The sequence below is a fragment of the Siphateles boraxobius genome, unplaced genomic scaffold (assembly GCF_051911475.1).
Source record: "Siphateles boraxobius isolate OS27281-9 unplaced genomic scaffold, OSU_SipBor_1 80, whole genome shotgun sequence".
Lineage (NCBI taxonomy): Eukaryota > Metazoa > Chordata > Actinopteri > Cypriniformes > Leuciscidae > Siphateles > Siphateles boraxobius.
In genome coordinates, this window is record NW_027509209.1 from 532,044 (window position 1) to 558,333 (window position 26,290).

Below are 26,290 nucleotides of genomic sequence, written 5' to 3' on the forward strand. Positions count from 1 at the left end.
CTCTAACCAGCTCTTCCCATGTTCCCCATTCAGAGGAGACAGGAGGAAGAGTACTACACCCGCCTGGAGGCCGGGCGGCGCCGGCAGCACGAGGAAGCCGAGCGTAAGCTGCTGACGCCAGACGAGCCTGGTCTGTACAGACCCCCCCTCCCCCGGGACTACCAGCCCCCTTCACCCGCAAGCACCCCCACCACTAACCCCAGCAACAGCGCCCCTCCGCCCCCGCCTCAGAGAAACACCTCCTACCTCAAAGCCCAGGTCGCCTCCCCCGACACCATATACACTGCCAAGTTTGTCTCGTACAATGACGAGGAGGAGGAGGATGAGGAGGACGCGGGCCTCACAGGTCAGGTTAAGCTCTCGGCCACCCGGAAGTCCTACGGTGACCTTCCGCCCGCCCCAAAGCCCCAGCCGCCGCCAACCGCGCGCAAGCCCCGCCCCGTCTCAGACGGCATCTTTCTGTCCAACTCATTCCAGCTGCCCACAGCGGCCCACAATGCCAACAGTACTGCCGTCAGCAGGCAGCCCCCCCCCCCTCCCGCCAAACCCAGCTTCATCCCGTCAGACGACTCGAAAGGTAGAGACGCCGAGGAGAGCAGGGCCGCCCTCAGCCCACTCGACCTCCGTTTGTTATTGGGTTATTCGTTTTCATGTTTCGGTTTTTTTCGGTGTTCGTTTGTTCCTTTTCCTGTTTTCCAACGGAGACTCAGCGCTCTACATTTTCCATATTCCCTCTACCTTTCTATCTGTAAATTTACGTAGTATCATAGCCAATCAACCGAATCATATGTCCTGGTTTTTATCTTTTTTTCCTCCTTTTGCAGGAATCTTCTGGGTTCAGTACAAGTTTTGCTCAGTTGACAGCATTTGTCCATTATCATAGAAAACAATATCGACTCGTTCCTTTCTTTTCAATCTACGACTCAAAAGTTTGGGGTCAGTAAGATGTGTTTTATTTTCAAAGAAATCAATTCTGTTATTTAGCATGGATGCATAAGCGATCAAAAGTGATAGTAAAGTTATTTATAATGCTTTTCTTTTGATCTTTATATCAAAGATCCAGAAAAAAATATCGGTTTTCAACAAGTATAATAATCAGAAAGGGGGGAGGGGGGCATATAACTTTACACGTTGTCTATGTAAAGTTGTATCCAAATGTTTTTGTCATGATGATATAAGTACTGTAAAAAGCCTGCAAACTGTTCACTCAAGAATACCAGAAAGTCGTTCAGGACCGTCGTCTTCAATCAGCAGAACAATATTTTAACCATAACTTAGATGCAATTTATTGGTACAAGTACTGTTATTCTTATTTATTTTTTACTAAGTTATCAAACCTATTTTATGCAACAAATGCTATCAAGTGAGCTCAGCTTGTATTAAACCCATAATGTTCCTTTTAAATAGTAATTAGTTTTTTGTTTGTTTGTTTTCCGATCACCTATTGTCCCGATTCCTCTCCCTCGAATCATCCTAGCGCCGCACAAGCAGTCAGTAGACCTCGTGATTCGCTGTGCGGTCCAAAACCAGTCCAAGTACTGTTGGTGTTGCCAGCCGTTTCATGTGTGTGTGATGCGGCCGGTCCCATGCTCCAACATTATCAGCTCAGGGAACGAGACACTGGCTTCTTGTCACTCGCAGTGGCTCAACGCTGCACCTCTCCTCAGTCCTGTTTAAACTTGGCAACGGGGAAAAGATCTGTTGGATGAGGCGCTTTTCTTGTGCTTGACTGTTTAAAATCCGTCTCAGTGTGTTGTGCTGGTATCTTTAGCAATCTTGGTGCGTACTCCAGTACAGTCCTGCTAGAATTTAACGTTTTTTTAGGGTTAGGCTCTCGAAAGTGCATGTAGTTCTTCAGTTAAAAAAAATGTGTTCGATGTTGTAGTACAACTCTAGTTTTAACATACAAAGTAATATGTTTATATCAGTTTTAACTTCATATAGCTTTTAATTTCGCTGAAGTTGCACTTCATTTTTTTTACTCAAAATAATTGTATCCCCAAGTAAATTAATTGTCTCTTTCAAAAATTATGCAAAAAATATGTATTTATTATTATACTGTAATTTAATTATAATTATTATATTTATTTTAAATATGAATGCTATTTTTAAATAAATATTATATTATTCATATATTGATTTATTTTTTATCACCAAGTAAAATTACAAAGACATTTTTCAATTGTCTGTACGTATTTATTTTAAGTAACTTATGCAACAGATGTGAAACTTTTAAACAGTCATGTGCAAACAAAGCTGTTCAACCCTATTGCACAAAGATGCCCAGTGTATCTGACCTTGCATGTAATCTGCACAAAGCTTCCCTCCACTTAATGTCATTGGGGCCTGTTGTGAACAGAATTGCATTTACGCTTACCGAGGGACTAACTTTGCATTAATCAGCCGATAAAAAGCACGGCCCTCCTCCCTGCTCAGACTGAATGAAGCTTGTTTTTAAGCCATGAATCAATTGCTGCTGCATTGCTTAATGCGTCTCTTACCATATAAACGTCATTATTTCTGTCTGCAACACTGCTGAACCAGTTCAATCTAACAGCCTGTAGTGAGATGATGCCTCCACTGTAGTGCACTGCCGATAGTTTATACACACCCTTTAGGCTGTTATCTTTACATTTGCACTCAGTTCCTAAACCTAGTCAGCTGCCTATGTAGACAAAAGGCATTTCAGACACACGTTAGTTAAAAAAAGATAATCTAAGATGATGGATGATGATGATAATAATACATAATACATAATAAATAAATGCATGTATAATAATAATAATAATGATAAATATTATGTATTTAGTCAAATATTAAATTGGAAATGTTAATTATAAATATTTCATTCATTACTGAAAAATATCAAATGAAAATAACATGTAGATAATGCTAATAATAATATTAATATATATGCATAAACGCATGTTAAAATAATAATATGCATGTATAATAATAGTAATGTATTTGATAGATTAAATATTTTATTTCACATTTATTTTAAATGTTAATAATTATAATATGAAATGAATATTGTTTCTTTCATCGCTCAAAAAATAATATAAAAATCTAATTTAGAAATTAATTCTATGTATAATTATAACTTTAATTTAAAAATATTTCATTGATTACTGAAAAATATAATTTAGATTTTATTGAAACGGTTTCAACCAATATTAATGTAACATAAATTATGTATTCGATTATTACATGATTAGATGCTATCTTTGTGGAGAGCGCCTCAAATTAGTAACTTTTGAGGTTCTGTCTTTATGAATTCATCAGCTTAGAAGGCAGCTCACTAGTTTCTGGGAACCGAGATTTAGCGCTGACGCAATACTGATTTAGCTTGGTTTCAGCGGTGTCGTAGTTCTCACTCTTATATTCTGTCTGTCTGCTGTCTTGCTGTCCAGTTTGTCTTTATATGTATGTGTGTTTGCATCATCATTTGCTTGCCTCCACCCACCCTGCCCTGCTTCCTCTCACATGGGCCGCATGGAATCATGGGATTCCACCGCTCCCCCATCTCCTTCTGTGAGAAGGTGCGCCGCCCTGCTGGAACAACCGAGTCTCTGAGCAAAACGGGTCACTAGCTGTTTCAGCCTTTAATGTTTATTTCTGCTTTATTGGTAAAGAAGTTTAGTAAAAAGTTCTGTTTTTGGCTTTGTTGGGATTGGATGACAGGAAAAACTTTAATAATGGGTTTTTAGAAAGCATTTTATGATTTGAGTAAAAAGGTTTGGTCAACATTACTTTAAAACATATAATTTAGTTCAAATTATTTAAACACATCTGAACCTAACATACACAGAAAAAATAGTTTTGCAAAGATTTTACCTTTGCTGGGGCAGTTATTTGTTTATGTACCCTTAAAAAGTTCCTAATACCTTAAGTGTAGTGTACGTTAATTAAAAACATGCACCTGTTATTAAAAATAATGATTTGTATTTATTATTTTAATTGATAATTAAAATATAATGCATTATATATCTACATCTTTTTCAAATATATAATTATTTGTAATTAATTTAAATGTAATTTAATTTTAATTGAGGAAAACTTAGTGCAGAAATTAGCATCTTAATTTGAAATTGATATAGAAATATTACTTGCTAAAAAGTTAGAACTTTTACATTTTAAAACTGGTGTAGTACTTTAATAAACTACTTTCAAAATATCTAACATTGTTTCAAACAAGCTTTTGTACTTCTAAATGTAACATTTTGGACAGTGTAAAAGCACATAAGGACTATACTACAAAAATGTGAGTTGTAATTACATGCTTGATGAATTGTTGTAGTCCTTATGTCACAAAGCAACATTTCTAAAGCACACAATGGTTTCAAAATTCATTTTTGAGGTCCGACTCTGTAATTCATGTTACACAACCTGAGAGTAATGTGGACCACAGATCTTAGCCGGCTCGTGGGTCAAACACCACCGTTAAAAATCCCTTAAATGTTCTTGAAGAGAATCAATGCTTATTCTCTTAATGGTTTTATGAATGAAACCGAACAGCTCTATGCAAACATACAAACAACACCAAACTTTTTCTGCATATTTTGTATTGCAGTCAAAACCACGATATAAAGCACATTTGGCCTCAGAAACACGACCTTTCACCTCTTTCTTCTGGCTATGTGCTTGTTTTTGCTTTTCGAGACGCTAGTTTCAGGCTAAACCACCGGCTGCCCTGTTTTGCTCGTGAAGTACTTGGTTGTCACCAGTGGGGAAGGTTTTTTTTATTTATTTTTTTGGTTCACAAGTCAATGTGTTTGTGTCGTTCTCCCTCCGGCCCAAACTCATTCCATTATCAGTCAATCAGTGAAACCGTCAACATGCATTTGGATTGTGGTGGTGCTCTTGCACATCATTGCTTAAAGCAAACGGGCGTCCTCCGGGTCAATCCGGGCCGCCCGCCCCTTCGCCCCGACAGACACAAGGACACGTGACCCAGAGATGACGCCAGCGGTAGGTCAGCGGTGGGGGTCGCGGTAAAGGTCAGCGTAGCGGCGCTGGGGAGCGTCTCGCTTACAGACGTTCCTCAACACCAGTTTAGAAGCAGCAGCCGGCGCTGGACCTCCACCTTTGACCTGTGACCCACAGACCTCGTGTCAGCTGTGCTTCAGAACGCTTTAACACTAACCAGCTCTCCTCTCGCTGTTCAGCTTCTGGTCTGTGGAGTCGTCTGGAGGAAAGTTGCTGGGCCAGAGTACGGTCGAACTGGGTGATCTTCATATTAAACAGATTTAAGGGTCTATGATGGGGATGTACGGCTTTAAAGTCAACAAAAATTATGTATTGTACAGTATATTTAAATATAAATAAATTATATATATTATTTATATAAGTGCTGTCAAATAGAATAATCGCGATTAATCGCATTAACATAAGTTTTTGTGTGTGTATATATATATATACGTGTGTGTATACTGTATATATATATATATATATATATATATACACACACATTTACAAACTTTTATGTTAGATGTGATTAATCATGAATAAACGATTTGACAGCATAAATATATATGCGTGTACGTTTAAATGTGTTTAAAATATATGTGTTTAAAATGCTTCAAATTCACACACAGTTCACCATTATAATGAGCCCAGCAGCTTTTGCAATTATCTTGCTAATCGCTCTTGAAATGATATTCCTGATATTTCATGTGAATTTCACATTGTTTTTACCATTTGACAAAATGAAAACAGGATTTAATTCGTACACTGGAAGCACAACAGGACTAGGATCAGGAGAAGTTTACAAGGACCCGCGAGAGACTTGGACGAAAGGGTGAGTGGCACAATCTCACACACCTGGGATGTTTCTCTAAACCCCAAAGATGTCATGCTTGGGTTGGACCATAAGCTGTGGTATTTCTGTAAGCCTCTACAAACATAACCATTCAGAATCTGAGCTGTTAGCATTGGGTGCGGTAGAACACATCGGACCCGTCTACTGGGACATTTATCAGTGCTTTAAATGATGATGCTTTTGGTTGCAAAACAATCTTGGACCTGTTTGTAGACACAGTTAAAGGATTACTTTACCCAAAATGAGTCATCTCATATGAGCCGTAAGTCAGTCATCATTAACTCACCACAAACCCATATCACTTAATCTTTACACCGAGGAACACAAATGCTGATGTTTAGCACAATGTTTTATATTATATATGTAAACTGGGAAATTATGCTGTCGAACTTCAAAATGTACATAAAATCACCTTTAAAGTTCATTTGATTTATACACTGCATTTCAAGTCTTCTGAAGCTATATGAAAACTTTGTGCGAGGAAAAGGAAGACATTTAAGTGGCTATTAACTTGACTTTGGTGTAGCTCTCAAATTCAGTTCAAATCTGTGCCAGAATTTACATTTTTACATCCTGACATCAAACCTGGCATGACACTATGGAAACTTGTTTCAGCCACGGAATAAAAAAAAAGGTAATTGCGATTTATCTCACAATTCTGACTTTTTTCTCTCAGAATTGCAAGATATAAACTCATAACTGCAAGTAAAAAGTCAGAACTGTGAGATGAAAAGTTATAAACTTGTAATTGCGAGATAAAAACTGACTTTTTTCTCTTGTGAGAAAAAAGAATTGTAAAAAAAATTTAGCAATTACCTTTTTTAAATGCTAGTTTATATCTCACAATTCTGACTTTTTTCTCTCTTGCAATTGACCTTTCGCAGGGAGCTTGATTGACAGGTGATCTGACCAATCATACTTCGCCATCCGCCATTTTGTCTGACAAAGCAGTCAGGAGAGTTAGTAGATTAACATGGGAGGATTTGAACTTGAAAAACTGAATATACTGACGCCTTTCCGCGGTTAAAACAACATTCCTTCTTATGTTCATTCATGTTTATTTGATGCTATAAATGAACTAGAAGGAAGAGATGATCGGTTCACGAGCATCTTTAACTGAGGCTCTACAGCGATCTGTCACGACACATTAAAGAGCCACAAAACGGTATTTATTGTTTAAATATCTTTTTAAAAATGACCAAATTTAAAAGGTGAGACTTTGTTTAATATGTTTCCTATCAAAAGTAACCGAAAAGTAACCTGGTCTGTCCTGTCTGTCAGCGTATTGTCAGTCTCCTCTCTGATCCGCGATGTATTTTCCACTGCGTGAGAACATGGTGTGTGCGTGAGAGCGGCGTAGCTTGTCGGACATAGCGACAGTAACTAAGGGGGGCGGGTCTTTGCGAAGGGTCAATTGTGAGAAAAAAAAGTCTAATTGCAAGTCAAATGTGACTATTTATTACTAGACGATATGAAGTCGCAACTCTTCGAAAAAGTACAAATCGAGGAAAAAGTCGCAAGTACCGTTTTTAATTTCATTCTGAGAAAAAAAGCCTGAATTGCAATTGCGACAAGAAAAGTGAGAATTGCAAGCTTATAATTAGCAGCTGCGAGTTCTAAAGTCCAAAATGTGAGGGATATTTATTTTTTTCATGGCGGAAAAAAGCTTTCATACAATTTATTTGATATGCAATATTTAAATCTGAAAATGGCTGAAATCTGTATCATGAGTGTGAGTAACGATAGCGGCTGAACTATTTCTTACATGTGATTGTTTGATTGCAGCGGCCCCGATCAGGAGAACACAATAGGCGGAGCTCCAGAAAACATGACATTTAAGGAGCGCCAGAGACTCTTCTCGCAGGGAAAGGAAGTGTCGAATAAAGTCAAAGCGTCCCGGAAGCTCATGGAACTGGAGAACGAGCTGAACATAAAGCAGTAGCGAAGAGCCTTGCCGGATTAATTGCCAATACGGGATCCATCCCTGGAAGAAGAAAAACACTAAACACATCCAGCCATGGATTCCCAGTCGTTTCCTAACTTTCTTTATGGGGTTTATTGAATAACTGGACGATTAAGTATCATTTAGCTGCAATAAGAGATGATATTCCATAAATTCCCTTGAAAGATATATTATAATAAAGCACTGTAAATTGTTTTAATTATATTAGTAAGAAGATTTAAATGACATGAAGGGGGTATATTTTTGTTTGTGAAATGTTATTGAAAAATGACACATTTTTTGCTCATTTTATTTTTTTTAATAGGCAGTAAAGTGGGATATTTTATGGTGTTATTTTATTCTCTTTCTACATCTTTCCTCTTTCTTTTGAAAGTAAGTGCCGATATATTAGACCAATCACAGCTCTCTGTGCAGAACAGGGTCCGTGTCGGTCCCGGTGTGTTATGAACAGAACTTATATAGGAGGCTCACGTTTTTCTTGTCGCACTGTTTATTTGATTGGATTATTTCCAGTTGATGGATGCACACCTTTCCGCCTCGTCTCGTTCTGCATTCAAATGATTTCGCTCCGAAATGAGCTCTCGTAACCTTGTTAGCACCATTTGTGAAATTCAGTTTTTCTTTTTGAGAATGTAGTTGTTTTTTCCTTGGATATTTTTGCTGCATCATCCGCGAGTCTGTCGTTCCGCACGAGCGCTGAGGTTTAACACTTTTATAACATGTTTAGAATTTTCTAATTGCCAGATTTTCCTTTTTTGTGTTTCACTGATCCGGACGCAGTTCTGACGTTGACGAAACAAAGTTTGATGGTAGCATAATGTTAAAAAGAGAAGATTTAAATAAAGAGGTTTGTTGAAATGAGATGCAGGTATTTATTTGAACTTATTGATAAAGTGACAGATTTGTCTGTGTTTATAAGTCTGGATATTCTGCTGGTCAAATTTGATGGATGAGAATTAAACGCGTCTTTTGACAGTAAATGAGCCACTATCCGCAGTTTGATGGTGCATTAAACGGCTTCCCTCGGCTCAGTATTGAAGACGTTTATTTAAATCAAGGATCTGGTCTCGTCTCTTCAGTTTTTAAGCTCCTGTGTCTCTTCATTCATAGTTTAGATCCGTTGGCGCCTGTGTACATAATTTTCCAGAAAACACAGATTTGTACATTCAGATGATGCGTAAGGGTAATGTCAGTATCCTTTACTTTTTGCCACTTTGAGAAACACACACACACACACACGTTAGGTTAAAGATGAATTCATTTGATTCATTTTAATGGTTGTTACATAGGCTTTTGTAAATCATAAATAAATACGGATTTTACAAAAAAAAGCTGAAGAATTGTCTCTCTTGTAAGAATCATTTATCATATATATATATATTTGTATTCCTTATTTTTAATGGGCAAAAATAGATTATGCTTGCACAATAGTTATAATAACTTTTATAATAATAATATGTAATTTCAGCCAATATTTTACAAAAAATATATTTTTTAATATTTGGGAAAAAAATATTTTGTTTCAGGATTTTTGTTTTGAAAAACATTCAATTTTGTTCCTGCTTTTATTTAAAGCAGTAAAAATATGTAAGAATTGTTTATATTTTAGATTTTTTTTTTTAAATAAGATTATGCTGACACTATATTAAAGGGTTTAATTACATAATTCTATATTTAATTTATAATTTCAGCCTTTTAGTGAGACTTTTTTCATTGTAATATCAGGAAAGTTAAACCCATTTTCTTTGCCCCACAAACATCACTATAGATTTTAATTCAGAAAATGAAATTAGAAAAGGTGAAAACAAATTGTGAATAAGCTTTATTTTTATTGCATTTTTTAATCAATCATTATCTGAATACAAACAAAAGCATCATTGACCCAATTCAAATTGCATTCAAGATTAACTGGACTGTTAAATAGAAATAAACAGGCTTCGTGTAACTGTAGCTATAAATGTGGCATTTTAATCTGCGTTGTGTATTAATATCAGGGTTATATTATAAGGCAGTAAAAGTTCATCTTTTCTGTATTAACCAACACACTCATGTCATCGTTACCTAAAGAGTGGGTTAGGTTAAGCAAAACTGTTGTTCTTTGTGTGTGTGTGTGTGTGTGTGTGTGTGTGTGTGTGTGTGTGTGTGTGTGTGTGTGTGTGTGTGTGTGTGTGTGTGTGTGTGTGTGTGTGTGTGTGTGTGTGTGTGTGTGTGTTTGTGAGTGTGTGTGTGTGTGTTTGTGAGTGTGTGTGTTTGTGAGTGTGTGTGTGTGTGTGTGTGTGTGTGTGTGTGTGTGTGTGTGTGTGTGTGTGTGTGTGTGTGTGAGAGAGAGAGAGAGACTTAACACCTGGTGAAGAACATGGATCACACACACACACCTGTCAGTCAGTGTACAGAATACAGATCTAAATGTGGGTTTAATGTTTTTGAGGACAGTTTTGAATGTGTTTGTGAAACTCTAGCACTGCTTCCTCCTGGTCTTGCGTCTCAATGGACCCGTTTCGAAGTGTGCGGATTTCTTTGATGGCCTCCAGGCCGGAGATGTGTGTCGTGTTCACCAGATAACAGGCGAGCATAGTCCCCGTCCTGCCGTGACCATGCATACAGTGAACCGCAACACCCTGAGAATCAAACATGGCTCATTAAAACACCACATACATCTCAACAGATAAGTAGTACTTATTACATTATAATAAATCTGTTTTTATAGCACACCAGGCCCGTTCACACCAAGAGCAATAACTAATTGCGTCCACACAATTCACGATAATGTTCTGTTTAATCTCCGTGTTGCAGGTTTGTCTTCTGCACCTTTAAAAGCTCGAGATATTTAAAGCGATATTAATTCTGATTGGCTGTCGATGTGTTTATCGCTCATCAGCTGGAAGAATGGTTCCGAAACAACGATATAATTTCTCCTTGCTTAATCGACCCGTTATAGTTGTGGTGTGACTCTGCTATTCTTTTATATTTAGAACGATTTTAAAACTATATCTTTATCCTTATCTTTATGGTTATCATTCTTGGTGTGAACGGAACGGCCTTTTAAGCATTTTAATGATCTAACATTTATTTTGACGATGTTAATTGCACATATTTTTACATTTATGTTAAGGGTAGACTATGTACAGTTGAGACTTGCACAGTCCACAATGAATATATCGTATTATTCTTATGTGACTGTTAAACATAACTGGTATCATCACAAACCTTATTCTGTGCTCTAAAAACTGGCATATTTCATGGTATAGAGTGCCGAAGTTATGATGCCACTTTGTAGGCCAAAACGCGGAAGTGAGTTAGCATTTTAGCACTTCCGGTTCCCCGCCATAAAGTCTATGGGTTTTTTGAATGGGTTTTTGCTAAATCGCCTGAAATAAGGTCTGTGTTTAACAAAGCCTCTAAATATTTTCACGTTTTGATCTATGACATAAAACACACCAGTTATAACCTGCTTGTGGTTTTTTAAACTTTATATAGGCTTCAAAATGTATACATTTAGGATTAACTTGTAAAGATTATCTTGATAGACAAAACGTGTAAGGGTCACAACTCTTTGTTGAACACAGATCTTATTTTTTGCGATTCTCCTATTGGGGAAATGCATAGCTTTTCGATCGAGGGAACCCATGCGCCGCTAACTTCCGAGTCGTCCTGCAAAGTGACGTCATAACTTCGGCACTATTGCGCCATGCAAGGTCATTGCAAAATCTCGAGAACTGGGCGGGGTAAGTTGAGACACACGTGTATCTGTCCCCACGATAGAGTTCTATTAGGAAACACACTGTTCAGTTGTTCAGTGCTATGATAACAGGTTAAACGTCGTAATTAGCTAGCATAGGACGCAAATGAAAATAACATTTGATATTTGTGATATTTAAACTGTTATTATTAATGAATATATTAAATATATTGTTCCTGTTTTATACTTTTTAGCCAGTGCTATTTAAATGGATGAATAAACAAACATGTTTCCCAATTGTTATTTTCTTTATTTGTCTGTATTATATTTGCAATGAACGGTTAGTACCTTTACATCATTAAAAATGGGAGTCTCAACTGTACCATGGTACTGTCTCAAATGGACCACATATGGGTACAGTTGAGACAAAAAGCACCTTTTTTTTACCTAATTTTATTAGCCTAATTTTCACTTAATTTTATTAGCTAATTGTGGAAAATATAAACTTCTTATGGCCAGGGCCGGATTAACATAAAGGCTAGGTAGGGCTTAAGCCACGGGATTTGGGGCCCGTGATTGGCTGGAGGAAATGAGATTGTTAAATCATAGGTGCTTGATTTGTGTATAATAAAATAACAAGAAGTTATTGGAAAATGTGCCTGACTGATATAATTCACCACCCAATCTAATTAACTCTACAATTTGCGCCATGACGTTGAGAAACGCCTCTTTTCGTTATGCTTTCATGATAGAACATGGGTATAAATCGCTCGCTAGAGTGCAAAAATGATGGGAAAAACTGATAGTGGTGCACAAAAAAGGACAACAAACTCGAAAGACAGAAAAGAGATGCAAAAATTCCTAAACTAACTAAATACTTTGGTTGACTTTCATGCGTGGCCGTGTAAGACCCCGAGTGCAGGACAGCAGCGCTAGCTTCCCCTCCTGCGGCGTCACCGATCCGCGTGTGTTATACGTCAGAGAAGGTAAACAAGCAGCTGAAGTTAGTTAATGAGTTAAGAACTATTTGGATGGTAATTGTTTCTCGTGGATCGTAAGGTATTTTCAATATTTATAGGGGCTAGTCGGTGATTTTATTGCAGTCTGAATCCAGAATGTCAGTGTTTTTTCTCCCACAACTCACCCGTGTTAAAATCTTCCACGTTTTTTATATTATAAAAAAAAAGCCGAATTACTTTTTTTTGACGAACATAAAGGTCCAATATCCAAGGTCTACGTGGTTTTTGTCTTATTGTAATATTACATAATATAAAATGATGTGATATATTCACAAGTAAAAGCGCAGTTTTCCCCAAATATCAGCACTATCGCTAATGTTATATAGGCTATGTTATGCAACAATGAATGAGTTGACCAATAAGTTAACATTGAGAGTTACGTTTTGGTTTATCATCACTTCGCCGATGAAAATTCCAGAATGAAACCACAGCAGAAACAATCTCTGAAACTGATAGTGGTGATTCGTTACTGAATAATCCGCGTTTATGAACAAATCCATTCATTTAATGATTAAATGACTCCTCGTTTGCTGCGTCGTTTAATCAAACAGCTGTTTGAACAAATCGGTTGAATGAATGACTCGATTATTAAAACAGTGACTGGATTTTAATGATATCATAAAGGATTTCTGCTCTGTTAAAGCTTCAAAAAAATACTATTTAACTGTAAGACCCTATGTAAAATGAAAGTTATAACAAAAAATCTGTCATTTACTCACCCTCATGTTGTTCAAACTGAAAGAATTTCTTTCTTATGCTGAAAACAAAAGAAGATATTTTACATAGTGTAAGTAACCAGACAGTTTACGGTAGTCATTGACTTAATATATATTTTTCCTACTATGGAAGTCAATGGGTGCCGTCACTGTCTGGTTACCACCATTCTTTAAAATATCTTCTTTTGTGTTCAGCAGAAGAAATAAATTCATACAGGTTTTGAACAACATGAGGGTGATGTTGTTGAACTATCCCTTTAAATGATTCATGGTTAAGTAGGCTACTTATTGAGGAAGTATGAGTAATGTTTTTGCTGATTTTGGCAACCTTTATGTTTTTGAGTTCATATCTGGAGTAGGGGAGGGGGTAAAAATGTTTTATCAATAAAAGGTTCCCAAAATGAACCAAGAAATGATGTGGAGTAATTTTTATCCTGATATTCCATATCCAAATTTTCCTGTCATAAGATGTTAATATTATGTTATATTATAACACGTTTATGCATAACAGGGATTCTGTTCATACACCGTTTATTTCATAGCACTATGATTGTTATTCGTTTGTACAAAATAAGATTTACTGCAATGCTTTTTTTCCCCCTTAGTTGATCAGAACAAAAGTGGATGTTACTTACTTGTTCAGACGTTATTTTCTGTTGAAAATTCTAATATTGGTCATACTTCCAAAAAGTATAATGTGTGATTCTGAATGCCCGTATCCACACCGGCGCGGTGATTAGCAGCCGCACACTCACCTCAAAACATTGGATTCATCCGCGCTGTTTCATGCCGATGTACAACCCACGTAAAGTTGATAATTCCGCAAATAACTGCAATTACCGTTTTCGAACAGAGATGGCGACAAAGGGTTAAAGCTACGGACTGCAGCTTTAAAGGGTTAGTTCACCCAAAAATGAAAAAGATGTCATTAATGACTCACCCTCATGTCGTTCCAAGCCCGTAAGACCTCCGTTCATCTTCCGAACACAGTTTAAGATATTTTAGATTTCGTCCGAGAGCTTTCTGTCCCTCCATTGAAAATCTATGTACGGTATACTGTCCTTGTCCAGAAAGGAAATAAAGACATCATCAAAGTAGTCCATGTGACCTCAGTGGGTTAGTTAGAATTTTTTGAAGCATCGGAAATACATTTTGTTCCAAAAATAAGAAAAACGACGACTTGTTTCAGCATTGTATTCTCTTCCGGTTCTGTTGGGGATCCGCGTTCACGAGTCCGCAGTGACGCTGCTGACGTAAGACGAGCTGACGTGTATCTGGTGCGTCCGTGTATTCGGGTTCAAATAAATATGTCTGGTTAAAAAAAAATGCAAGTCTTCCCCTGTGTCGAAATCCTTAGACATGTTTGAAAAGATTGTTTTGTTTACAGCGTGCGCCTCCCTCAGACTGTAAACGAAGCTCGGGCGCACCAGACACACGTCAGCTCGTCTTACGTCAGCGGACTCATGAACGCGGATCCACAACAGAACCGGAAGAGAATACAATGCTGAATCAAGTCGTCGTTTTTGTTATTTTTGGAACAAAATGTATTTTCGATGCTTCAAAAAATTCTAACTAACCCACTGAGGTCACGTGGACTACTTTGATGATGTCTTTATTTCCTTTCTGGACAAGGACAGTATACCGCACATAGATTTTCAATGGAGGGACAGAAAGCTCTCGGACTAAATCTAAAATATCTTACACTGTGTCCCGAAGATGAACGGAGGTCTTACGGGCTTGTAACGACATGAGGGTGAGTCATTAATGACATCATTTTCATTTTTGGGTGAACTAACCCTTTAATAACAATAAAAAAATATTGATTGCGGTAGAAGACTGTGGTGTGGCAATCAGATGAAAGGGGCCCTTGGTGTTGCTATAGCCCAGGGGCCAAAGTCCTCTTAATCCGGGCCTGCTTATGGCTATTATTAATTGATAATATCTTAGACTACAAGCTAATGAAACGTCATGTGTAAATTCACTTCTTTTCAGTATCTAATTTTGTGTGAAAAATCAAAACGCATAAAGTGTCTCAACTGTACTCAGTCTACTCTATATTGCATAAAACGGAAAAGAATGCAAATGGCCATAGGCTATGAATTGAAATAAATTCGTTGTATAATTTTTTTTAAATTTATTCTATGTATTTGTATATACATGTCAATTCGATTTCAGATTATGTACAAATGTACTATTTAAGAAAGGAAGCGCTAAACACGATCAGCGGTGTCACGTGTCACCCGTTTCTTTTCTCTACGCTTGACTCATCGACCAATTACATTCATTTATGATTATTGAACTTAAAAAAATATATAGATTTGAACGACCATACATTTTAGAGTAGTAATGTCCAAAAAACGTGAAAATTAAGCTGTCGGCTTTTAATCCGATCATGGAGCTATTAACTATAAAGTGTTTTCCACCCTCACCTCCCCTTTAGCATTGGCTTCCTCCACGATGCTCAGGAATCGCAGTATTTGAGCCAGACTCGGTGGCGTGAAGTCCACGATGCTGATGTGATGCAGGGTGAGCTCTGGACAGATCTCATATTTCGGTGGTATTGATTCTAACAAGCACACTAGGTGTTTGATGCCATTCTCCACCAGGAACTTAAAATGCGGAGTTACTGAAGGACAGGCCAGTCCGGCGAGTTTCTGAGGTCGGACCCACGAGAAGTTCGGCGGAGTGGCGGAAGCGCGCGACATGTCTGCATGAAGTTCTGCTGCTGTAATGCTCTTTGACTCTTCATATCAGCTTTATAAAGCCACTAAACCGGAGAATCAATCGCACTGCAAGGGCGTGCCCGCTGTGACTGTCAAACAAGCATTGCATAACAGGATACTACTACATCATTCATGTAAATACATTAAATTGACATGGTATACCTATACGGAGACCGGGGCTAGTTGTCACACTATTTGCTCCAGTGAAAATGTATCGGCTACAGTACAAAGTCTTGGCTACTAAACACAGTTGTACAGCATATTGATATTGAACAACATTTCAATAAAAATCCTTTATTTTATTTTATTTAATTGGAGCCTTTTAATTATTTTTTTATTAAACTATCACAACAGTTAGACCCAATTTTCTACTTTGCCCCAAAAAATCACAATGAATTTTAATTCTGAAATTGAATACATGTTAGAAAAGGTATAACCACCAAGCCATTGAGCTCTCTTTTTAAAGCTTTTGTGAAGAAGAAGAAAAATATATATGTCAGCATGAATGCATGCTATTTTTTTATGTCAGTGTAGTTTTATTGTTTTAGCTTGTTTGCTTAACATTCAATGAAAAGGATATATATTAGAACAATATTGAATATAGAATTTTCCATGACCCTTTAAGATTTTATGATTTTTCTAGAGCTGGAAATCACACCTTTGTTATTCAACATAAATTTTGTAGGATTTCCCTCTGGTTGTCATTGAGGGTGGAGCTCTCTCTCTCCTGATCTAGATTGATTGACTTTTAATCACAGCCACTGAAAGAACATCAGGTTTAGTATTTTGCATGAAGGTTTCATAAAGAAGCCCAATGCACTGTCAAACAGAGGAGCAGCGATATCAAAGCAAGACGTTTGATGGCACAAGCGCTCATGCAGGGTGCAGACGGGACGGCTCTGAGATCAGGAATCATCCCTGGGTTGCGTGATATGTTCTTCTGGAATTACACATTCACAACACGGTTAGGTGGCAACTTCAAAAAATGAGTGATTGATGCATGTTGTAGAGGTGTGGACACTTACGAATGAATCTGCAATTATGACAAGCTGATCAATTTTCTTCAGTGTTTGTTGGTATTGATTGATAGACGTGTCATTCCAAGTCATGTTGTTCATCATGTTGAGCCAAGCACTGCAATTATCAAATAAAAGCCAAGGTGATTTTTGGGGCTAAACGCATTCATGGATCACATTGGGATGACACTAGTGTTTATGAGTGAATTACTTTTGACTGGGCGTTCCCATCTCAGATCTTAAAGTGGTTACATTAGGGAAGCTCATGCAGCCGCTCAGATTCATAGCTGGATAGTAGAAGAGGAAAGACAAACACATCTCTTCTGAAGTCGAGAGCCCCCCCTGTGGGCACACACACACACACACACACACACACACACACAAAAGACATGTCAATGTAAAGAAGCAGTTGAAATGTAAAGCAACATGAAGAAAAATTCAATATTTGGACCAACCCATGTGAGTTTGGCACGGTTTTCAGTATTATAAGTACACTCCACCAGCAATTTGTCACCCTGAAAGAGAAAAAGGCAGTTTCATTTTGCTTAATACTAACAATAATTATTTTAATAAACTAAACCTCCTTTAGACTAGACAAAACCATTGTTTTCGGCTCGACTAACGTATACTCGTGATGTACTGTATGGCATGATAAATTGCATATATTAGATACAGTATTGAAATCCCTGTAAAGTGAGCAGCATGTTAAAGGGATAGTTCATCCAAAAATGAAAACTCTGTCATTAATTACTCATGTCGTTCCAAACCCGTAAAACCCGCATTCGTCTTCTGGACACAAATTAAGATATTTTTGATGAAACTGCAACATTTTTGCCACTTATTTAAGGCCCAGAAATGTAGTAAAGATATTGTTAAATAGTCAAACAACAGTGGTCCAACCTTAATGTTATGAAGAGTAGAGAATACTTTTTGTGCGCGAAAAACAAACAAACAAAAATAAAGATTTTCTACCGTGTCAGTCTCTGACGCTGTTCACGTGTTCACACAGCGCAGCACTTCCGGGTTCTACATCAGAACGCTGGCTCAGTATTGGCTGGATCCCGTGTCAGCGTCACACACAGGCGTACGAGGTGTTCAAATGAACCGCGTCGGAGAGAAGACATTTTTGAATAAAGTTTTTATTTCTGTTTTATTTTTATTTTATTTCGCTTCATAAGATTAGGTTGAACCACTGGAGTCGCGTGGACTATTTTAACGATGTCTTTACTACCTTTCTGGGCCTTGAAAGTGGTAATTGCGTTGCAGTCTATGTCGGGTCAGAAAGCTCTCGGATTTCATCAAAAATATTTTAATTTGTGTTGTGAAGATGAGCAAAGGTCTTACGGGTTTGGGATGACATGAGGGTGAGTAATTAATGACAGAATTTTGGGTGAACTAACCCTTTAAGTTTATCAATGATTCAAATCATTTCATACTCACCAACTTCACTGTCTTAGTTCGGCCCAAGTTTGTCACTTCTTGGTATTCAAAATCATAGTTTTCATCCGCAACTAAGAAATCAATCTGTTTTTCTCCTCTGAAATAGACAACAACATACTTAGGTTTTGTTTTTCCTTTAGACATTTTGAGCAGTGAAAGATAAGTTTATTTTATGTAGTGTCTTTTCTCAAACTTAAAGTCAATGCAATATTATAGCAAGCAAACACGACAGCAGGCAAAGAGTGCAGAAAACAACATGCATAACATGAAACAGATCATAAAGTTAGGGATCAGAGAAACTAGTAGTTTTAAAGAAAAATGTCAAAGGATTTCGTCGGGTCAGAGGTCATCTTTCTACCAGATCTCGACTCTCTCATGAATGCACATTCGCTCGTTGACGTAAGCCAGTGATTATAGTTTATAAAGCTTTAAATATGGATATTTTTCTTACGAAACCCATCACTTCTTTATTAACCATTATTAACCCCCTGGAGTCGTGTGGATTACTTCTATGATGGATGGAAGCGCTTTTTGGAGCTTCAAAAACTATTCAACAGCTGGGAAGAGCCAAGATATTATTTTATATAACTCTCCGATTGTGTTCGGCTGAAAGAAAAAAGTCATACACTCCTAGGATGGCTGTAAATTATGGGATAATTTAAAATTTTCGGTGAAACTTTTTGTTTTTTTCTCATTAGAAAAATGAGGAAAAACTCTTAATTTTGCCAGATCAAACAAACCTTTTACTTTTTTATCTTACTTTTTTTTCATTAACATAAAAAACACAAATAAAAAGTAGTTATTATTATTAAATGGAACAAAGCAGCATGAACAATCTGCTGAACATCTCCTCCTGTCTTCCACAGAAGAAAGAAAAGCACACAGGTTTGGAATGACATGAGTGTGAGTAAATTATTTTTCATTTTGATATTCTAGTGAGTTTTAATTCAGTTATTGATGGTTTTGACGTTTACCTGAAGTGTCCGACTCGCACCTTCCGTCCAGCCAAGTGTGTGTGCATCATCACAGAAAACACCTGAAGATCATGTGACGTCTCCAGAACCTGTCGATAACAGAACACAACAGATCACCCAGTCATCTGCCGAGTCTGCCTTTGACTGAGAGAATGTGAGTAGCTAATATATCATACCTTTGGAATATAGGCAGTGTCACACAGGCCGTACGTGAGGAAGGATTTGGCTTTGGGTGGGATGGCGTAACCCGGGGCCACTACAAGCCCTGTCCCTAAAACAGCTGCATCATGCTGACGGAGCTCAGATGTGTAATAGAATCGCAGACCCGAGTTATCAACTCGACCTGTGTAGAGAGGGATATTGTTTAATCATGTCAAAAGTCAAGTCAAGTCATCTTCATTTATATAGCGCTTTTAACAATGTAGATTGTTCCAAAGCAGCTTTACAGTGATAATAGGAAATCAAAGTAACAGAGATTGTTTAGGCTTTACAGCAGCTCTAGAATAAAGTTATTGTCCAGATAAAGTTAGTTTTAATTGATTCACTTCCGTCGCAACGATCATTAGTTATTAACTTAGCGGCCGCTAACACGACACTGTTCCAACAGAAAACTCTTAAATTCTCTCTACGCAAACTTTAAAAACGCGAACCCGCGAGAACGCTGATGTCGTGCCCATGCGTATTAAGAGTTAATTCTATAGGTATGCACGTTTGAATTATATGTGCGCAGGCATGTAGTCCTTCCCTACAAAACCAACCCTCAACAAACTACTTGTCTGGCCTTAAAAATTATAATACAGAATTTTATCGCTTCGGCGTAGCCACATGAACCGGAATTATCCCGACAACGATTATCTGTACAGAGGTAAAGGGAAAGAGGCCTTCACAGGGGAAAGACTAGTGACACTTCAGGACTGCGTTGTCGTCGTGTCCAGGCGCAGGTCCTCCATCAGATCTGAAGTGTGTGTGTGTGTGTGTGTGTCCAGGCGCAGGTCCTTCATCAGATCCGGATACGGCCTGGATCCGGCGGACAGCGGTAAACCTCGGGATAAACGGAGAGACTAATATTAGCGTAGATGCCACTCTTCTTATGATGTAACGAGTACATCAGGATTTATGGGAAGAGTTCCCGGTTCCGGCTGATCTAAACTAAGCAGCCTAACATTGAATTATAGAAGTCTATAGAGTGTTATGTGAATGCTAGGTCAAAGAGATGTGTTTTTAGTCTAGATTTGAACTGACAGACTGTGTCTGCTTCCCGGACAATGTTAGGAAGATTGTTCCAGAGTTTTGGTGCTAAATAGGAAAAGGATCTACCGCCAGCAGTCGATTTATATATTCTAGGTATTATCAACTGGCCGGAGTTTTGAGGTCGCAATAGACGTGAAGGACTATAATGCGTTAAGAGCTCGCTCAAGTACTGGGGAGTTAAACCATTTAGTGCTTTGTAAGTAATCAGCAATATTTTAAAATTTATACGATGTTTAATAGGGAGCCAATGCAGTGTTGACAGAACCGGGCTAATATGGTCGTACTTCCTGGTTCTGGTAAGAACTCTAGCGGCTGGGTTTTGAACTAGCTGTAGTTTGTTTATTAAGCGTGCAGGGCAACCACCCAGTAGAGCATTACAATAATCTAGCCTTGATGTCATGAACGCATGAACTAGTTGTTCCGCATTTGTCAATGAGAGCATATGACGTAATTTAGATATATTTTTAAGATGGAAAAATGCGGTTTTACAGATACTAGACACGTGACTTTCAAATGAGAGATTGCTATCAAAGAGCACACACACACACACACACACACACACAGGTTCCTTACTGACGACGAGGACTTGACAGAGCAGCCATCAAGTGTTAGACAGTATTCTAGGTTATTACGTGAGGAATAATTAGAATCTCTGTTTTATCAGAATTAAGTAGTAGGAAATAACTAGACATCCAGTTTTTTATATCAGCTATGCACTTCGTTTAGTTTTGTGAATTGGTGAGTTTCGTCAGGGTGTGAAGAAATATACAGCTGAGTATCATCAGCATAACAGTGAAAACTAATGTCATGCTTCCTAATGATATCTCCTAAGAGTAGCATGTACATAATGTGTGTGTGTGTGTGTGTGTGTGTGTGTGTGTGTGTGTGTGTGTGTGTGTGTGTGTGTGTGTGTGTGTGTGTGTGTGTGTGTGTGTGTGTGTGTGTGTGTGTGTGTGTGTGTGTGTGTGTGTGTGAGGGTAGCATGTACATAGAGAACAGCAGCGGTCGTAGTACTGAGCCTTGTGGTACAAGTGCAGGGTGGGTTGTGGTACAAGTGTGGTACAACTTTTGACCGATAAGACATCTCTTCATTTACTGCTACAAACTGATAACGGTCAGATAAATATGATTTAAACCATGCAAGTGCAATTCCACTAATGCCAACATAGTTTTCTAGTCTATTTAAAAGAATGTTGTGGTTGATAGTTTCAAATGCAGCAGTAAGATCAAGTAACACTAATAGAGAGATAAAAGGGACAGTCATGGCCTAATGGTAACAGAGTTGGACTGGTGACCCAAAGTTTACTGGTTCGATTCCAGTACCGGCAGGAATATGACTGAGGTGTCCTTGAGCAAGGCACCTAACCCCCAATCGCTCCCCGGGCGCCACTCAAGGCTGCCCGCTGCTCCGGGTGTGTGTACGTTTGCAGTGTGTGTGTGTTCACTACTCACTACTCTGCTCCTAATGTGTGTGCACTTACTTGGATGGGTTAAATGCAGAGGTCAAATTCCAAGTTTGGGTTACCATACTTGGCCATCACGTGTCACTTTCACCTTTTCACTTTCAACCACGATCAGATGATAAGAGCAAATCATTTGTGACTCTAATGAGAGCTGTCTCAGTACTAAGGTCAAAAGACCTTAAATATTCATCACAGTGTGATATCTTACACTGTAAACCACTACTGACTGACCTGCACTTTTAATTGGGTTGTTGTAATGCACTTCAAGCCTGTAGAAAAAATCTCCAACATTTCCTCCAATTGGAAGTCCTGCCATCTCAGGAAGTTCAAACGCCTGAAAGAAATGGATATACAAATCCAAAATATTTTGATCACTCATAGACCCCACAAATGTTCCATATTAGTCATTTAAAAACGAGAAAATGTAACCGAGAGATGAAAATGTTTGATATCTGAACAGAGACTGACCCCTCCGCCAACTCCCCACACTGCCATGGTCTCCATACACTCATTGCCACTCAGTTGGGTGTAACACTGCGCTTCAGACGGCTCCGTCACAGTCGGCGGGCAGCGGTACAGCAGCAGATGATGCACGAGGTCCAAGTTTGTGATGAACGGCTCAATCTGGTGATGAAGAAAGTAAGTCAGAGATGAAGATGATCGACAGATCGGTGGATAGATCATGTGTGTGAAGTTCATAGACTCACTTACACGATAAATGTGCTGTTTGTGATCAAAAGTCGGGGCTCTCGTGATCTTGCAGTGATAGTAGGTTTGATTGGCTGGTACAGTGAACTGAAATTATCATGAATTTAGTCAACATGTAAAGTGAAAGTTCCTATATTAGACATTTTAAGTCAAAGAGAATCATTGGGAATTCACTAAGAATGACCCACTGATAGATAGCGTCTGTAGATCATACATTAGCGCAGCCGCTAGCAACGGCTATGGTCATGGGTTCAATTCCCAGGGAATGCTTGAACAGATCAAATGTACCTTAAAAGCGTATGCCAAATGTATAAATGTAAATGTATACATATTTTATTGGTGAATTAGCCCCACATTGTTCTTAAAATCCCTCTAGTGACAGCTGAACAATGAGACTTTTTTTCTTTTTGGAAATGTGTGATTTATTTTCTGTTGATCACTGTCAAGCTGCTTTGAAATAATCTGTATTGTATAAAGCTCCCTAAAAAATAAAGGTGACTCGACTTTTCTATTGTCTAGTCTAAATGTTATGACATCATTTTTTCTCAAAGACCATGCTTTATTGGTCACCTGGGTTTTGGACCAATTATTCTTCAATGTAAAATAAAATAAATTGTAACCAAGCAACTGATTAAATGTTATGTTGCTTGTTGTAGTTAAAGCCTGATAGGACAAATATGAACTTTAACCTGGAATATTGCTTGTCTCTTTGTTATTTGCACCAGGTCAAAGTTTTGTGCATTTTGAAGGAACAAAATTTTTTTCTTGATTATCAAAAGCTCAAATAACGAATTGGCAAATATTTTAAAAAAAATTCTGCTAAATGAAACATACTAAAATAAATAAGGCAAAACGAAAAAGTAAAATTCTCTTACATTGACCATAGTCATGTCGAAATACTTGCTGTTTGCAGGAGTGACACGAGGCATGTACTTCAACAGGTTCACCTCTTTCGTTCCCCTTCGGTTATTATGGTACACGATGTCATCGCTCTGCCCGTACGCATAGATCAGCTTCATGGGAAGATTCTGATCATGCAATAAAACAAAACATAAATCTGATCCGCAGATACCAGCTGAAAAAACTGAACTGACAAATGAGAAACTCTTTCGCTAGTAGTTTCAGATCTAGACTTTCAGGGTTCCTGAGTTCAGTCACACAGTCCATCACATCAGCAGCTTTAGATTAAGTAAAGCCTGCAATTGGCATTTCCTACAAACAGAATCGGTACAAACTTCCTGGTCCTAGTGTGTATTTCCAGTATGGGAGTGAAAGGACCCTGAAAGGCGACACCCACAGTCTTAAGATCTTACAATTTCGGGGTTTTTTCAATGCCGTAGGTCTTACGTTCACATTGTTTTCTGGGTAAAACTTCTGAGTACTACATAATAAAAGGGGAGAGTGAAACTGATGGTTTTGTAAGTACTTTTCTTTGTAGTCGCATCACAGTTCGTAAATTGCAAACATGCATTTGATTTAACAGAACATGGGATATCAAATTCAGTAAGTAGGTGTTCTGTTTATCATTAGCCCAGTTCCAGGAACAAACTGTATATTTATCCTTTCTGCTTACTCATGTAGGACATCATTTGTTGCTGGATATTTCTTCAACTACCCAAACCTTAATCTTAAACATTTTCATCTCTAAAAATGGTAGTGTGAAAGGTTAAATTATAGGCTGATTCTATTGTTAAAGTCCATAATCATCACATTTTAAAAGGTTTTTTAAATGATAATGATATTTTGATGTTTTTAAAAGAAGTCTCTTCTGCTCACCAAGGCTGCATTTGTCACAAAAATGCAATAAAAACAGTAATATTGTGAAATATTATTACAATGTAAAATAACTGGTTTCTATTTTATATATTTTAAAATGTAATTTATTCCTGTGATGCAAAGCATCATTAATCCAGTCTTCAGTGTCACATAATTCTTCAGAAATCATTCTAGTATGTTAAAATTTTTTATTATTGTTGAAAACAGTTGTGCTGCTTAATATTGTTGTGGAAACTGTGGTACAATTATTTGATGAATAGAAAGTCCAAGCATTTACTTGAAATAGAAATCTTTTGTAACATTATAAATGTCTTTACTGTCACTTTTGATCAATTTAATGTGTCCTTGCTGAATAAAAGTATTAATGTCTTTCAAAACATGGTAGTATGGGAATGTTGTTTGAGGACTCACAGTGATGGGTAAATCGTTTTCATCACAAGACTCAATAGATCTCTGAAACTTCATGACAGTTTTCCCGTCAGACTCGGTTAGAAACAGGAGTTTGTAGTTCTGTTGCTGGTCAACCACAGGTACTGAATTCCCCCCAGCATGACGGTCCTGAACAACAGGAAAACAAAGATGTATGTACGCATAGCAACATGTTTTTGTCTTTATGTTTGTAGATGTACAGTTCCCAGTCCAGTTCAAACTAGTTGTATAGTTTTCAAAAGGCCAAAACACTTACAATATCAGGTTCATTTACCAACATTTACATCTATTTAGAACATCTAGTTTGGAAACAAATATCATTTAACTTATACGTCTAATACAAAAGTAGACTTTGTCTTGTCTTTGTCACACTCATAAAATAATTTCCAAAATATCCCAGCTTAGAGCCACTGAGAAAACTAAATAAGTTTATAATATAAAATCTTATATTTAATGAACTACATATTAATTACATATCACTATGAATCAGAATCAAGAATATAAAGAAGAGCTTGTAACTCCACTTGAAGTGAGTTATTGACAGTTATCATCAGTCTTGAATCTTGGTAATGTGAAGGACTAAAATAATTTATATAAAAGATGCTCTAACTAACTATGAAATACATATATGAATCAGAGTCCAGGATATAAAAGTATCCACTGTAAGTGACTCTGACAGTTATCAGTGTCAGTCTTTCTTGACTTTACCGTGAAGTAACTGCCTTTCGGTCCAACTCCTCCAATGACGATATCGGCTCCAGTCATTCCTCCTTTAGGGCTGAAGCCAAACCCGACCCAGCCGCTGGTGTTGACAGTGAGCTCGAACAAGATGGTGCCCTGGATCTCATCAAAGCCCCACTTCAGCCGCACATTGTGCTCGGGGTCCAGGTGTTCAGAGAAAGGCAGAAGAGGGTCTTCCTGAGCGCAGGACCACTGGGCCGAAAGCAAGAGCAGGACCAGAGATAATGGGCCCATGTTACCTTTTCAAGTCTTTGTGTAAGATGTTTGAGAAGACTGTGTACATGAGACTGCTCAGTAGTGCACTTTAACAGCGCTCTTTGTAAGCGGTCTGTAACCTCCCCTCACCTCACAGTCCTCCTCCTCTCACTCGGGTGAATCCGGTTCCACACCTGATGTTACTCTATTATTGTAAAACACTGAGCATGAGTATTATTAGAAAGAAATGTTGAGATGAACAACAAACATTTTTTGATATACATGTGATATATTTGAATTGTAAATGAAAGATGTATAAACGGCCAAAAAAAATATTTTTTGCCCAAAAGGTTTCTGGCCGGTGACTGCCAATATT

General features: G+C 37.8%; 3 protein-coding genes across 40 annotated transcripts in view; 1 reads left to right on the forward strand and 2 right to left on the reverse strand.

Annotated features, from left to right (window-relative positions):
- The window catches only part of afdna (afadin, adherens junction formation factor a), a 121,742-nt gene extending 112,627 nt beyond the window's left edge, over positions 1–9,115 (forward strand). For 16 of the 38 annotated variants that reach the window (XM_077221274.1, XM_077221278.1, XM_077221279.1 and 13 more), the window contains 3 exons: positions 34–577; positions 5,719–5,800; positions 7,607–9,115. In XM_077221274.1, coding sequence (XP_077077389.1) covers positions 34–577; positions 5,719–5,800; positions 7,607–7,763 — 783 coding nt within the window. In that variant the 3' untranslated portion in view covers positions 7,764–9,115. The remainder of the gene's footprint in view (positions 1–33; positions 578–5,718; positions 5,801–7,606) is intronic. The other 22 variants (XM_077221285.1, XM_077221286.1, XM_077221287.1 and 19 more) reach the window with 4 other exon arrangements.
- A 478-nt stretch (positions 9,116–9,593) lies between these two features.
- dusp23a (dual specificity phosphatase 23a) lies at positions 9,594–16,029 on the reverse strand. Its single transcript, XM_077221309.1, has 2 exons — positions 15,628–16,029; positions 9,594–10,402 (listed from the first exon to the last, which is right to left on the reverse strand). Exons 1-2 carry the CDS (start codon positions 15,901–15,903, stop codon positions 10,199–10,201), a joined length of 480 nt encoding a protein of 159 aa, XP_077077424.1. The 5' UTR covers positions 15,904–16,029; the 3' UTR covers positions 9,594–10,198.
- Positions 16,030–16,436: 407 nt separating this feature from the next.
- Positions 16,437–26,015, reverse strand: LOC143730740 (DBH-like monooxygenase protein 2 homolog). Its single transcript, XM_077221310.1, has 13 exons — positions 25,687–26,015; positions 24,961–25,107; positions 23,649–23,801; positions 22,777–22,860; positions 22,534–22,689; positions 22,297–22,399; positions 19,528–19,694; positions 19,352–19,440; positions 18,378–18,474; positions 17,393–17,452; positions 17,149–17,279; positions 16,947–17,055; positions 16,437–16,861 (listed from the first exon to the last, which is right to left on the reverse strand). The coding sequence occupies exons 1-13, from the start codon at positions 25,951–25,953 to the stop codon at positions 16,721–16,723; spliced, it is 1,704 nt and encodes a 567-aa protein (XP_077077425.1). The 5' UTR covers positions 25,954–26,015; the 3' UTR covers positions 16,437–16,720.
- Positions 26,016–26,290: the final 275 nt, after the last annotated feature.

Bases quoted from the DNA above. Each gene is read 5' to 3' on its own strand.
- dusp23a (XM_077221309.1), bottom strand. From the start codon at position 15,903: ATGTCGCGCGCTTCCGCCACTCCGCCGAACTTCTCGTGGGTCCGACCT. The intron at 10,403-15,627 runs GTGAGGGTGGAA...TTTGATTCTCAG, and splicing joins AAGCCAATGCTAAAGGGGAG to GGTGTTGCGGTTCACTGTAT.
- LOC143730740 (XM_077221310.1), bottom strand. From the start codon at position 25,953: ATGGGCCCATTATCTCTGGTCCTGCTCTTGCTTTCGGCCCAGTGGTCC. The intron at 23,802-24,960 runs GTGAGTCCTCAA...TTGCATGATCAG, and splicing joins AAAACGATTTACCCATCACT to AATCTTCCCATGAAGCTGAT. The intron at 17,056-17,148 runs GTAATTCACTCA...TGATAATTGCAG, and splicing joins ATGGGAACGCCCAGTCAAAA to TGCTTGGCTCAACATGATGA.